This window comes from Neomonachus schauinslandi, chromosome 1 (genome assembly GCF_002201575.2).
Source record: "Neomonachus schauinslandi chromosome 1, ASM220157v2, whole genome shotgun sequence".
Lineage (NCBI taxonomy): Eukaryota > Metazoa > Chordata > Mammalia > Carnivora > Phocidae > Neomonachus > Neomonachus schauinslandi.
This window is the reverse complement of record NC_058403.1, coordinates 8076409-8092378: the sequence shown is the minus strand read 5'-3', so window position 1 is coordinate 8092378 and position 15970 is coordinate 8076409. Positions and strand designations below refer to the sequence as shown.

Here is a 15970-nt window from a genome sequence, read left to right as displayed (position 1 = left end):
CCTTTCTGTTGCCCAAAATAAAAGGAGAAAGCCTGACAAGTTACATGATTCTCACTGTCCATGAAGAAAGAGGATAGAAGTTGCTCAGGTGAAACAGTTTTCCTGATGTTTAGTTCTGGAAGAAATTTCTTATATGGCTTACAAGTAACATGGACTGGGTGATGGAGTAGAGAAGAACCTCAGCCACATTCCTGTTCAAAGCAGAAAACTCCCTGAAAGTGCGGTTTGGGTTTCACAAATAAATTTTTTTGAGGAGTTTTCTGATCAAAGCGGAGAGTCTGATACTAGTGGTTTTTAGTTAAAGTGCTTATTGTTGGGATGTGGGAGGGTGGGAGTGGGGAAGAGAGTATATTCCAAGTATGTAGCTTTTAAAAATAACATTTGTTTTTCTTTTATTATAAACAGAACACATTCTCATGGTAGAAAATTTGGAAAATACAAGAGTTTAAAAAGAAGAAAATAAAAATCACCAGTAATCCAACCACCTCGGAGAATACCGCTGTATTAACGTTATGCAGCTTTTAGATGGCTTAAGCCGTGGATAAAGCGAGGCTATCTAGACTAGAGGAATGGATGGGCTGGACACAGTCTTCCATCAATACCACTGTCCTCAACTGGTTCTGACAAGAAATGAGCTGCAAATGTCCTTAGGTTATTGCGTCTGGCTAGGTCCAGAATTGCAGATATCCTATGCTGTTTGATGGTGAATCTATGTGCTTTCAAGATGAATAGGTTGGCAACTTGGCTAGCCTCTTGTGAAAATCGAAACCTTGATTGGGCGAAAGGTCATCCACTCTGCATAGGGGAGCTCTGAGAGCGGAGAGGCAAGCCGGGGGGTTTCTGCCCGCTTTCATGAGTGTTGAATGCTAGACACTCAAGGAGGATCCTCTTAAAACTACGCTGCAAAGGAGGTGCATCAATGTAGAAATACAGAAGCCAGGTAGCCTGGCGAGGAAAAGGTCAAGAGCAGGGTTGTGCGTCAATCCTTCTACCTACTTCCTGATAGTCTAGCTTGTGGTTCAGCACCCATCGAAGTTTTCACTAGAGGCAGGTCAGCAACATTTCCTTCTCAGGCAATCACCGATATGTATTGAATGCCAATGTAATGTCAGAAACATTGTGCCACACAGTTTTGGTGGTGTTTCCCACCTTCTTGCACGTTGTTTATATGACTTATTCAGTAATGTAGGGATAATGTTTTCTGAGTTTACAGTACATCTCACTCCTGACCAAGTGAGTAGATAATGTGACTTCAGAAAGGAACATGTTGCCAGTGATTCACTCGTGCCATTGAAACAGAAGGACCCATGTCCTTTAGCTGAGTTACCATGATTGAGATGTTTTGAAGCTCTCACATCTGAGGTTTGGTAGATCTGTCATGGGAATCTGGCTGAGCAGCTGTGGGACACCTGGGGGTAAAGCATCCAACCTCACTGGCACTGTTCTGAGCACTTTATGCATACAAGCTCAAAAAACCCTCAACAACCCTGCATGGTGGGTGCTGCTATCTCTTTACAGATGAGGAAACAGGAATGGGAGGTCAAGCAAAGTATCCTCAGAAACTAGGTGGGTGTGATGGAGCCAGAATTTGAACCCAGGCAGCCTGGATGCAGAGTTTCTACTCTTAATCTACTCTTAATCCCGATGGAAAGGGCAATGTGAAAGTTGAAAAAAGGATTAAAAAATAAATGGTTCAAATAGTCAATAAACATGAGTATCCTTATAGGACATGCAGATTACAAACTTTGAGTCTCTTTTTCATGTCCATCAGATTGGCAAACATTTTAAAAACCTCATAATTCCAAGTGTGTGAGAGGATGTGGAACAAAGGAAACTTGCATACTCGGCTGGAGAAAGTGTAAATTGGTGCAATCACTTTGGACAGCAATTTGGCAAGGTGAAGATGTGCATACTCTGCAGCCCACTTCTAGGCTCCTGTCCTCCAAACTCAAATGTGTACCCAAGAAGATACGTACAAGCCTTCACAATAGCATTGTTTGTAAGAGTAAAGAAATGGAAACGACTTAAATGTCCATCCGTGGGGGAATGGATAAATAAATGATGGTATATTCATACAATGGAATTTTATGCAGCAGTTAAAATGATGACAATGTTGAGTGAAAAAGCAAGTTGCAGAATGATTTGTATGGTATGATGCAGTTTATATAATGTCAAAATATGCAGAATGACAAACATATCATAGTTAATACATAGTATGTATTAAAAATGTTTACAAATGCATGGGCATGTTAAACATCAGTGGAGTGGCTATCTCTGGGGAGGGAAGGAGGGAAAAGGATTGGAGATGAGAAAGTGGTACACAGTGGTTGTGGACTATAACAGAGTTCTGCAAAAGATCTGAAGTAAATACGGCAAACTGTTGCTGGTACATGGGTGTCGACTATATTAATGTTATTCTCTGTACTTTTATGTATACTTGAAATATGTGATAAAAAGTGATACAGTAAAATTAAAAATGCACATAAGATAAAAAAAACAAAAGCAGTGTTCACTGAAACATCAAGGATAAAATAAGTGAAAGTAATCTCGAAAGAAGAGAAGTATAAGTGTTTTAAGACTAATGGTGGGGAGCCTGAGGTGAGGTATGTGTGGGGAAAGTGCTTCATTAAGAAATGGTCCATGTGCTGGTGGTGGTAATGCCAGGTAGTCAAGTTTGTACCACCTTTGGGTGAATGTATGTGAGGCCAAGAGCCCATCTGAACTTTTAACATTCCTCAGACGTGTGCACCTCCAGGTCTGCGGATGTCCCCCTTGGGAAATCTGTGGAATGGGATTGGGGGGCTGTGTGGAAATACGCTACTTCCTGCCACAGCTTCTGCTGAATCCTTTAGGCTCAGGACTGTGTGCAGTGTATCCCAAATGCCCGTCGTGGCCTTGGGATACACTTTATTCAGGTCTTCCAGAAGTTCACTTCACAAATACAATTTGGCAGTTATAGGGAATTTTAGAGTGATAGTTTTAATTGAATGTAATCAGATATTTTTCAAAGAGAATCTAAAAAAAGTAATTACGCATATCTATGGCTTCTGTAGTTACAGCACTTATGTGAGGTGTATCATCAGACTGTGCCTCTTTACTGTTTCATTCTTTTTTCTGGTACTCAAATGTGGAAATTTGAATTCTTTGATGGGATGTGATAAACTGTGTAAGGGGAAATGTAATTGGAAAAAGGGAAAGCTTAGCCTTGGATTTTTTTTTTAATTTACTTTGGAAAATTATGGAATTTTAAACTTGGCATTTACTTTGACCTTCAGTGTTTACCCATCATAATATATTCTCCTCTGTTAAATCCAACTTGTGATTAATAGCAGGTAGATAGACTTTAAATGACTTCTGGTTTTTTGTTTCGTTTTGTGTTTTTCTGAATTTCTCTGAGGCCAGAGGTACAAATCAAGGCAATTGTATGTTCCTGTGAGAATTTCAAAAACTCTAGTGTGGGGAGCGCCTGGCTGGCTCAGTCAGTAGAGCATTTGGGACTCTTGATCTTGAGGTCATGAGTTGAGCCCCATGTTGGGCGTGGAACCTACTTTAAAAAAAAATCCTAGTGTGTGGGAGGAGCTTCAGTGTGAGTGTTCTATGTTTTTCCATAATATCTTATGCCTGTATGAGCACTTAGTATGTTGAACCAAATGAAGTTACCATTTTTGTAATTCGGAATGTAGGCAGTTTCATTTGATTCAATGTAATGTGTATATATATGTGTGTGTGTGTGTGTGTATATATATATATATTTTTTTTTTTAACATGGGTGGAAGCATACTATACATAATGTACTTCTTGCTTTCTTTTATTTATTTTTTATTTTTTTATTTTTTCTTTCTTGTTTTTTCTTGCTTTCTTTTAAAAAAAATACTTAAATCTTGGAGCTTGTTGCATATTAGTGTATATAGAGATATACCCTTATTTATGTTCATGGCTCCATAGTCTTTTTTTTTTTCTTTTTTCAGCTTTGTTTTTTATTAAGTTATGTTAATCACCATACATTACCTCATTAGTTTTTGATGTAGTGTTCCATGATTCATTGTTTGCATATAACACCCAGTGCTCCATTCAGTATGTGCCCTCTTTAGTACCCATCACCGGGCTAACCCATCCCCCCATCCCCCTCCCCTCTAGAACCCTCAGTTTGTTTCTCAGAGTCTATAGTCTCTCATGGTTTGTCTCCCCCTCCGATTTCCCCCCCTTCATTTTTCCCTTCCTGCTATCTTCTTTTTTTTTTTTAAACATATAATGTATTATTTGTTTCAGAGGTACAGGTCTGCGATTCAACAGTCTCACACAATTCACAGCGCTCACCACAGCACACACCCTCCCCAATGTCCACCACCCAGCCACCCCATCCCTCCCACCCCCCACCACTCCAGCAACCCTCAGTTTGTTTCCTGAGATTAAGAATTCCTCATATCAGTGAGATCATATGATACATGTCTTTCTCTGATTGACGGCTCCATAGTCTTTTGCTCAATGGATTACTCCTGCTTTGGTTAGTTTGTATTAGAATATAAATTATTTCCAGTTTAAAAAAATTACATACAGCTTTGTAATGATTATCTTTTTACTTACGTTCTACACTCAGGTGCAAGTATATCTGTAGGTAAATTCCTGATTGCTTTTACTTGGAGAAAGAGCTTATGTAGTTTTTTTTTAAGATTTTATTTTTTAAATTTATTTGATAGCGCACAAGTAGGCAGAGCGGCCGGCAGAGGGAGAGGAGAAGCAGGCTCCCCGCTGAGCAGGGAGCCCGATGGGGGGCTCCATCCCAGGATCCTAGGATCATGACCTGAGCCAAAGGCAGCTGCTTAACTGCCCAGGCGCCCCAGAGCTTATGTAATTTTAATTCTAGACACTAACTTTTGATTTAAATGTATATGTTTATTCATTTGATGGTTATCAGGCACTGCATATTTGGCAGTAACTGACCATTACATCTGAATTCTGCTTTTGTTGCTTCATTGTAAGATCTAGGAATTTGGGGAGTAGCATTATTTCTTTGTTGGTCTGGTCAGGCCCTAAAAGTGATGATTTACAATAGGGAAGAAAAAAAGTGATAATCCTTTTATGTATTGTGAAGTTCTTACATATACTGTGATTTGAGAGAGTCCGTAAATAGCATCTTCTTTTCTTTCTAAGTCCAGAATCAGTTAAGAAATAGAAATGGAAGACAAGGCAAATGGTGATCTAGTCTTGCCTCTGGTGATGACACAGTGTTTGGAGAGTAGGGCCTTATCTGAGCAGTCTGATAGCCAACTGACTTGTTAGTTCACCCGTGGTCACAGAAAGAACTGGTAACAGGGACCTTTGTGAACTTTAAGCTTGGAGGAAAAGGGAATCTGGTATTATGATGGTGTTCAGTGTAAGATTCCAAAGAGTGAGAAAAAGAAGAGGCTAAACCACAAATGATTAGTGCCCCTCCCCACCATTATTCATCCTCGGGAAAAGTTAGGGGTGGGAAAGGAGAGAGCTCAAAAATGATTAATCTAGCAAATCCACATGGAAGCTGGAGGAGGGAGAAATATGTATTCACTCCTAATATATTTTAGGGCAAAATGTGCCATATCATATATGAAGAAATAGGTGAGAGGGCTGGAGAAATAATACTTCCCCAAGTAACATGTGTTCCGTTGGAGCATCTAGGCTAGAATATTTTTTCTTGCTCTCTGTTCAGTACTCTCACCATTTTGTCACATAGTCTTCAAGAGTAACCATTTGCATCTCTTGAGTTTTCCTATTTTCATAGATGTATTGTGCAGATGTACCACTGTTGCTAAAGTCATACCTGCTCTCCAGAGTATGTACACCTCTGCTGCACTAGGTTGGATGAGCAATCACACCATGTAATTTATTATGCCCACTTTGTTTTAGTAGGAGGATGTGGTCATATGCTAGTAAATGTGAAAATATGTTAGTGTTTATTTATATTTATATTATATTTATATTTATATAGTGTATACACACACTAATATGGTATTTATAATGTATTGATTGTAAGTACAGTTATTGTAGTGGTTATCGTATTGTATGTTAATTAATAACATTTAACATTGATTCAGTAAGTATGATTGGAGTTCTGCTTCTAGCTATGTCAGAAATGAGCAAAACCAGACACAGCTGTATTCTAGACAGTGGGCCAGCAGTGGAAGGGAGGATCTTGCATTCATGGAATTAATAGTGTGCTAGGTGGCCTGAATACAGAGAAGGAGGGGAGTGAGTGGTAGTCAGGGACTAGATCAAGGAGGGTCTTGTAGGCTACATAACTGTGGCCTTGAAGAGCATCAAGAAGTAAGTAAAGGATTTTAAATTGAGGTGAGATGGCATGATTAGTACCTTAGAAAGATCAATCTGGTTGTAGTGAGGAGAATGGGTTTGGAGGAGATGTAGCATGAATTGGGTTAGGAGGCTGTTGCAGTACTCTAGGCCAGAGGGATGGTAGCTTAGAGCAGGGTAATGGTAGTGGAAATGGAGAAGTGGAAGGATTTGAGATATTTTGGAGGTAAAATGGACGGAGGTTGTTTGTGGTTTGGTGTTTGGAATTATGAACTCTCTGCCTTCAGCCACTTCATGGATTATAGGCTCACTCCCTAACACTGGGATCACTGGAAAAGATACATTTGTAGGAAGTAGAACTTGACTTCACTCCTGGACATCCTGAGTTGAAGTGTCCTTGAAGGATCCCAGTTGGAATTTCACATTGGCAATGAATTATGTGGGTCTGGGACTCCAAGGAGATATTTGAACAAGAGACACATATTTGGGATAGTCAACCTAGATGATTTGAAGTTGCAAATGTGGATGAGATTGCTTGGAGAGGCGGTTCTCAACTTTTACTGCACCCTGGAATTGACCTTGGAAGAAATACCCCCAACTCAGAGATTTTTGATTTAATTAATTGGGCATTAGGCTTCTAGCAGCCCCCCAGATGGTACTCATGTGTAGCCAAGGTTGAGACCCACTGTGTAGAGCAAGCTGAAAACTAGGACTGAGCCTTGAGGGACACAAATAGTGGCCATTTAAGGGAAGATGAACCTGCGTGGAAGACTTAACCCAGAGAGGTAGGAGGAAAACTAGAGGTGTGACATCATGGAAGGAAGAGAAAGAGTGACCAGTAGTGCCTGTTGCTGCTGAGAAGCCAAATGCAATTTAGACTGAGCAATATGGACATCTTTTAGTTACCATAGGGAGAGCTGTGTATGGGAAGCTTGTGGATCCTGGGTTGGAGTGGGTTGAGATGAGAGGAAATGGAAACAGTATAGGCAGTTGTTAAAAGTATTCGCGGAGGGAAGCAGTGGGGAGACGAGGTGTGCCATTGTATTAGAATGTGTTTGGTTGCCAATAACAGAAAACCCTGATTAAATGGTGAAGAAAACTTAACCTCATTCAAGAAGTCCAGAAGAAGGTGGCTCTAGGGTTGTATATTTAGTGCCTCAACAATGTCATCAAAGACCTAGGATTTTTCTGGTGCCTCTGTGTGACTTGGACCTCAGGCTGCCTCCTCTGGCTACTGTAATTCAGATATTAAACTGGACATTACAGCCTCCAACAAAAGAATGACTCTTGTAATCTTCAAAAAAAAATACACATACTGCAAAGTGTACAATTCATAAGTTTATAGGTTGAATTTTCAGAAACCTTACACATGTTATTGGTACCCAGATCACAACCCCAGTACCCCTGAAGGTCCCCCTTGTTCCTCCTCCTAGTCTACCCACCTTCTTCCCCAGGTTAACTATTATCCCATTTTCCAACACAATGGATTAGTTTTGCCTGTTTTTGTGCAATGTAAATAGTCATGGTATGTGCTCTTTTATGTTTAGCATTCAGCATTGTTTTCAAGATCCATATTGTTGCATGGAGTTGTACAGTTTTCATCTATTGCATGAATATACCACATTTTATCCATTCTAATGTTGATGGACACTTGGGTAGTTTCTAGTATTTGGCTTTTACAGATAGTATCATTGTGAACATATGTATTCATTTCTTTTGAGAATCTAATTAAGGAGTGGAGTTGCTGGGACGAAGGTATGCTTATATTCAACTTTCATACATAATTTCCTATATGGTTGTATTGTTTTACACTCCTGCCAGCAGCATATGAGAGTTTCAGTTCTATGTCCTCACTAACACTTATTTTTTGTCATTTCATTTAGACATTCTGATGGGTATGTAGTGATACAGTGCTGTGATTTTAATTTGGATTTCCTTAAGTCGATTAAGGATATTTAAGTTGAGCATCTTTTCGTATGCTTATTGACCACTTGGATATTCTCTTTTGTGAAGTGCCTGTTTGGATCTTTTGCTATTTTTTTTCTTTTGAGTTGAATGTCCTATTCATTAGGTTTAAAAAATTTTTTTTTTGGATTTGAGTCACTGGTCAAATACATGCATTACAAATAGCTTCTCACATTCTGTGGCTTGCCTTTTCACTTTTGTGTTTTTTTTTTTTACAAATGGATGATGCTAACTATAACAGTACTGTTCATCAGTTTTTTCCTTTATGATAAGCACTTTCGGGGTTCTGTTTATAATCTTTGCCTTCTCTAACATTACCAGAATGTTCTGTGTTTCTTTTAAAAGCTTGATTAACTTTGCATTTAGTGAGAGGTAGGATTCAAGATGGGTATGAATGTCTAATTGATTCATCACTCTTTCTTGAGAATATGTTTTCTCCATGCACTGCATTTTGTCATATAGATCAGGTGACTGTATGTAAGCATCTGTTTCTGATTTGTTTATCCAAATCTGTTGGTCAGGTCATCTATCTTTGGATAGACTTTTTTTTTTTTTAACTGTATATAGTCTTTTAGTAGGTACTGCTCTCTGGTAGTGTAAGTTACCTAGTTTTGTTCTTCCTTGTAATCTTTTTTTAAGAGTGATGAGTCCTCTTAGCTCTCATTGGCCAGCACTGGGTCATATGACTATCCCCAAACCAGTTAGTGGAAAGGAAAGTGATATTGCCATGGCTGGCTTAAACTAATTAGAATTATCATCCTCATTTTACATATGGGAAAGCAGGCCTGAGAGGTTAATAACTTCCTAAACAGTCCCGAGGAGAGTTAGTGATTGTATTGAACTTAACTCCCATCTGTGTCTCAACTTCTTTGCTCTGTCCACTGCAGTTTAGCTGATGTGTGCAAGATCTGGGAGTTATCTTTTTGGAGATCAGAAGTCTTGCTGACATGCAAAAATAGTGCAGAAAAACTATGTAGGTAATAACAAGTGAGACGTAGATAAGATATGTGGAGGAAATACTCCAGAAATTTGAAAAGTAGTTATTCCTGGGTAGTTGTGATTGTAACTCTGGGTGACTTTTTCCTTTTGTTTTACTTTTCTGTATTTTCCAAATTTCCTATAATGGACATATATGGATTTTTAAAAATTAAAAAGTTATTTTTAACTAGGTTATTTCTGGAAAATTGAAGAAGTACAAATAGATACACAATTTATAATGCCTTTATGGAAAAAAAATGAATATTTCTTGTTTTTCTTTTTAGAAATGCACTTGGTGATGGAAAGAGAGCCATTATCCTGAAGAGCAATTGGACAAAGGTAGGTTGCTTTTATCTTTACATTGGGCAGGTAATGCCATATAACTTTGTGAAAAATCTGTGTACAGGATGTAAATTTATATGTAAAAATGCTGGATAAAATTATGCCAAGCTCAAGAATGTGAGAGGGGAATCTTCAGTTCCATAATCAGAAAGGAGACTTAACACAGCAGTGAGAGAACATGCGTTTCTGAGCAGGACAAGTAGCACGTAGAATTGTTGAGGAGCTGGAGGGTACCATAGTGACTGAGATGTCAGCATCTGCATATTTTGGATGGGTTAAAGACCTTACTATGAAAAGTGAAACTTAAAACTTAGAAGAATTATAGGAGACTGTCTTTACAACCTTGAGGTGCAAAAGGATTTGTTAAATAACATATAGTGCACAAATCAGTGTGGGGGGGCGCATAAATTTGACTATATCCAACTGAAAAACTTCTGTATGTCAAAAGACACCATGAATGAAATCATAATCTAGGAGGAGATAATTTGTCATATAGATAACATATATAACTGATAGGATTTATATCCAGAATATGCAAAGACCTATAATAAATAAACCCAGTAGAAAATGGGCAAGTGAATAAACAAGCATTTCATAGAAGACAAATCTGAATGGGCAGTAGAAATAAACTATGTTCTATTTCCTAGCACTTAAAATTATACGTAGAAAAACAAAACCAAGAGAGCAGAATAGAGAGCTTCCAAACAGACCTACATGTACATAAGTAAGTAAGTAAGTAAAGCAATGTGATATCGTTTAGGTCCTTTAGATTGGCAAAAATTAGAGACCAGTAGTCTCAGGTATTGGTGAATGTGTGTACTAACAGGAACCTTCCATAAACCAGTGGGTGAGAATTGGTTGCAACCAACCTGGAGAGCGCTATGATGTGTATTTGCCGTAATTATTATATTCTAAGTGTGTGTACCCCACAGACGTTCTTGCAATATGTACCCATGGTGAGATATGCAAAGTGGCCATGGCAATGCTGTTTTAACAGCATAGAACTGCAGATACCTGCATATCCACTGATAAAACAGGGATGGATATGGTATTTTCACTTGATCAGAGTTGTGCCTCTGATCTTATCTTTCCCTCTTCCTTAAACACCCATTATGTCTCTGACCTCACTCCTACCGTTCTCTCCCTTGTTCACTCTGTGTTGACCTGTTGGCCTCCTCAGCTGTTCCTTATATATGCCAGGCCCACTCCCAGTTTGTACTTGTTCTTCTCTCTGCCTAGAATTAGAATGCCTTTTCCCAGAGCCTGAACTAGCTCCCTTACTTCCTTTCATGTTTTACTGAAAGTCTTCTCAGTGAAAACTTCTTGGCCACATTACTAAAATGCCAAGGCTACCCCTGTCTAGACATTTGCTACCCTCTTTCCTTGCTCACTTTTTTCCTCTTGTCATTTAACATTATTGAGCATACTGTATGTATTATTATTGTGTGTCCTCCCATACAATGTGGGATCCATGAGGACGGATCTTTTTGTTTGGTTGGTTCACTATTGAATCTGGACTGCCTGACAAGCTGCTTGGCACATAACAAGCACTTACTGGTAAATATTTGTTGACTTAGTGAATGAACGAACCGATTACTAGATTGCAGTTGGAATAAGTTAACTGGTTTATCAGCATTTATAGATTTAAAAAATAGTGTTGAATGAAAAAAATCAGTAAAAGCATATTATAGGCCAGAAAGATACCTATCAAACTCATGATAATGTTTGTTTCTGGGCAGTTAGAGAAGGAAAGATTAGAGAGGGTACAAAGAAGATTTCAGCCATATTTGTATGGTTTTATTTCTTCTAGTAAAAAAGAATCTAAAACAAATACAGCAAAATGTTAGCAATTAATTCTGGGTGTTTGTGATATTAATCACTGTATTTTCCTAAATCACAAAAATACCCGACTTTTTTTTAAAGTAGAGCTTCAAATAAGACATAGAAAGATACATGTTTCAGACTTCATTCCTGGCTTTATGTAATTTGTTTTTAAATCAAAGTGAGTATTACTCATAGAATTTTAGAGCCCCCCCCCCAAATTATGATTCATGTGGCTGAGGAGACTGGGGATTGTGAAATTCCCCAGGTGGACTCCTGCATCCAGATTTTGGAGTCCGTTTTTAAATGCCTCATTTTACAGATGAAGAGATTGAGTCCCAGAAAAGTAAAGTGACTTTTGCAAGTAAAAGACAAAACTGGATTTAGAATCCAGCATTGGATGTGCTTCTGTTTGAGAGTGATCAATTTGTTGTGCTTGATACAGAATCTTTGTTGATCACTGAACCTAGCATTTGTCATTTGCTCCATAAATACTTAGTCTGTGGATGATAGAATTCTTTTTATTTTTATTTTTTATTTTTTATTTTTTTTAAAGATTTTATTTATTTGAGAGAGAGAGACACAGAGAGAGAGGGAACACAAGCAGGGGGAGTGGGAGTGGGAGAGGGAGAAGCAGGCTTCCCGCGGAGCAGGGAGCCCGATGTGGGGCTCGATCCCAGGACCCTGGGATCATGACCCGAGCCGAAGGCAGACACTTAACGACTGAGCCACCCAGGCGCCCTGATAGAATTCTTAATACTGAAACCCAGACCCTGAAGTTAGTGTTCTAGAGTTACCTTTGAATTTTCTATTATCAATTTAGAAAAAAAAAGAATACTAAAATATTCTGAATTGCATTGAGGACTTCGTGTAGAATGTTTATTCCTGGCTTGATTTATTGAACAGAAAATTTTCACTTTCTAAAAAACAATTTTTTTAGAGCAGATTTAGGTTCACAGCAAAATTAAGAGGAAGGTAACCTCCCATAAACCCCCACACATGCATATACTCCCCTGTTATCAGTATCCCCCAGCTGAGTGGTATAATTTGAAAATTGATGAACCTACACAGACACGTTATAATCATCCAAGGTCCATAGTTTATCTTAGGATTCATTCCCTAAGTGTTACGCATTCTGTGGGTTTGGACAAATGTGTAATGACATTTATCCATCATTATGATTTATACAGAATATTTTCACCGTTCCCCCAAATCCTCTGATCTGCCTATCCAAACCCCTGCAACCACTGATCTTTTTACTATCTCCATCAGTTTTACCTTTTCCAGGATGTCAGAGTTTGAATCATACAGTATATAGCCTTCTCAGATAGCCTTCTCTTTCACTTAATAATATGCGTTTAAGTTTCCGCCATGTCTTTTCATGCCTTGATGATTTCTTTTTCGTGCTGAATAATATTACATTGTCTGGATGCGCCAGTTGATTTATCCATTCACCTACTGAAGGACACTTTTTTTTTTTTTTTTAAAGATTTTATTTATTTATTTGAGAGAAAGATAGCGAGAGAGAGCACCAGCAGAGGGGAGAGAGAGAAGCAGGCTTCCCGCTGAGCAGGGAGCCTGGTGTGGGGCTCGATCCCAAGATCCCTGGATCATGACCTGAGCTGAAGGCAGATGCTTAACTGAGCCACCCAGGAGCCCCTACTGAAGGACATTTTCGTTGCTTTCAACTTTTGGCCATTTTGAATAAAGCTGATACGAATACCTATGTACAGGGTTTTGTGTTGACATGTTTTCAACTCTTGGGTAATTACCAAGGAGTAGGATTGCTGGATCATATGACAAGAATATGTTTAGTTTTTGTTTTTAATTTATTTGAGAGAGACAGAGAGAGAGAGAGAGAGAGAGGAGCTGGGGGAGGGGCAGAGGGAGAAGGAGAAGCACACTCCCCACCAAGCAGGGAGCCTGATGTGGGGCTCAATCCTGGGATCCTGGGATCATGACCTGAGCTGAAGGCAGATGCCCACCCAGGTGCCCCTAGTTTTGTTTTTTTTGTTTTAAGATTTTATTTATTTGAGAGAGAGAGGCAGAGATAGGATAGAGGTAGCGAGAGAGCATGAGCAGGGGGGAGAGGGAGAAGCAGACGCCCCACTGAGCAGGGGGAGCTTGGCACAGAGCTCAATCCCAGGACCCTGGAATTATGACATGAGCTGAAAGCAGGTGCTTAACTGACTGAGCAACAAGAGTATGTGTAGTTTTTTAAGGAAATGCCAAACTGTTTTCCAAAGTGGCTATACCGTTTTGCATTCCCACCAGCCACAAGTGAGAGTTCCTGCTGTTCCATATCCTCCTTGGCATTTGGTATTGTCCCTTGTGGTCATTGTAGTGTTGTTTTAATGGCATGTGTCCTGAATTTTGGCCTTCCTAATAGGTGTATAGTAGTATTTCGTTTTAACTTGCATTTCCCTAATGACATATGATGTGGAGCATCTTTTCATATGCTCATTTGCCACTGTATACCTTCCTTGATGAGGTGTCTGTTAAGACCTTATCAGATGTGTCTGCTAAATATTTTCTCTTTGATTGTAGCTTGTCTTCTCATTTTCTTGACAGCAACTTTCAGAGGGCAGAAGTTTTTAATTTTGAAGTCCAGCTTATCAGTTATTTCTTTCATGGATCATGCCTTTGGTATGGTATCTAAAAAGTCATTACCATTTTTTGCATTTTACATTTAGGTCTGTGATTCATTTTTAGTTAATTTTTATGGAGAATATAAGGTCTAGATTCATTTTTTTTTTTTGCATGTAGATGCCCCAGCATCACTGTTGCAAAGGTTGTCTTTACTTCATTGTATTACCTTTGTTATCTTCGTCAAATATTTGTTGACTATATTTATGTGGATTCATTCACTTTATTTATTTATTTTTTTAAAAGATTTTATTTATTTATTTGACAGAGAGAGACAGCGAGAGAGGGAACACAAGCAGGCAGAGTGGGAGAGGGAGAAGCAGGCTTCCCGCTGAGTAGGGAACCAGATGCGGGGCTCGATCCCAGGACCCTGGGACCATGACCTGAGCCGAAGGCAGATGCTTAACGACTGAGCCACCCAGGCACCCACTTTATTTAAATAGGGATGTTTTGTGATGATTGCAGAAATATTTGTATAGATGCAAAACACAAATCCTAGTATTTAAAAAATGTGGTAACTACATCTAGGTTATTTTTTCATTTTTTTTTACTGGAAAGAAGTGCTCATTAAAAGGTAGCTTAAACTTCAGAAGCAAAGGTGAACTGTGCAAGTTGCATTCTGTACTTCTACTTGAGATTAACTATGAGCCTAAGCCTGTTGAGTCATGCCTCTAGGATATAAGCCTGCATAAGAAAGTTCTCTGTAGATTTCTGTGAGGGTGGGCCATTGTTCTCCCTTCTTTCCAGATAGAGAAGACTGGTACAATGCCAACTGCCCTACACGTGCTTTCAGGCTTAAGAGAGGGTATGTCATTGTATCCCAAAGAGTGGGAATTTTTATGGTATTATCAGTAGACATTTGTTGACATTTCTCTGTGCATTGCCTTTTGATATTGTTATATAGCGTACAAACCAGTAGCCTCACAGATGTCCATAAGAACCTTTTAATATTGAGGGGTGTATTAGGACTCTTTTGTTTGTGAGTGACAAAACCTAACTCAGATTTGGCCTAAGTAGTTGGCTCATGTAATTGAAAAAGTCTAGGAATTATAATCCTTCAGGCATGGCTGGATCCAGATCTATACACATTTTTCTTCCCGTTTCTCAGTTTTTCTTCCCTGTTTGTTAGCTTTATTTTCAGTCTCTTTTCTCCCTTTTCATTCTGTGTTTCTTTTTAGGTGGGTTCTATTGCTATATTGAGTTCACTGATTTTTTTCTTCTGCAATGTCTAATCTGCCCCAATTTTCAACTGATGTATTTTTTCACCTTAAATGCTATAACTTCCATCTTTAGTATTTCAATTTCAGTATTCTTTATGTATTTCACATCTTAATATGTTCAGTCTTCAGTCTTTCTTTTAACTTCTTGAATATATGGAATATGTTTATAATAACTGTTCTAATATTCTTGTCTACTAATTCTGTCATGTGTCATTTCTGAGCATTTTCATTTGACTCATTTTTCTCTTCCTTATAGATCATATTTTCCTTCTTTGCATACCTAGTAATTTTTTATTGGATACAAGACATTGTTACTGATATTTTTGTGTATGTAAATATTTTTGAGCTTCCTTTTGGGATGCAGTAAAGTTACTTGGAAACAATGTAATTCTTTGGAGTCTTGTTTTAAGCTTTGATAGGTGGGACCATAGTGGTATTTGGTCAACGGCTATCTTTTTATTCACAGCTGAAGCAAAATGCTTCTGAATACTCTGCCTGTTACTCCATCAATTATGATGTTTTCCACTCTGGCTGGTGGAAACAGGAATTATTCCTGGCCCTGTGTGAGTGCTGACTGTTGTTTCCTTATTAGTCTTTCTAGTGGTTCTTTCCCTGGTTTGGGTTTTGGGTAGTTGTCCCACATGCATGTACTGATTAGTACTCACCTCAAGACTCAACTTGGGACTGTGTGAGGATCTCTGGAGTTCTCTGTT

The 15970-nt window shown here is 38.7% G+C and overlaps 1 protein-coding gene across 6 annotated transcripts in view; it reads left to right on the top strand.

Moving 5' to 3' along the window:
- The window catches only part of TTC3 (tetratricopeptide repeat domain 3), a 119278-nt gene that overhangs the window by 22775 nt on the left and 80533 nt on the right, over positions 1-15970 (top strand). For 4 of the 6 annotated variants that reach the window (XM_021678063.2, XM_021678061.2, XM_044919404.1 and 1 more), the window contains exon 11: positions 9513-9567. In XM_021678063.2, the coding sequence (XP_021533738.2) occupies positions 9513-9567 (55 nt within the window). Of the gene's footprint in view, positions 1-923; positions 1052-1084; positions 1898-9512; positions 9568-15970 lie in introns of those variants that run through there. The other 2 variants (XM_021678065.2, XM_021678064.2) reach the window with 2 other exon arrangements.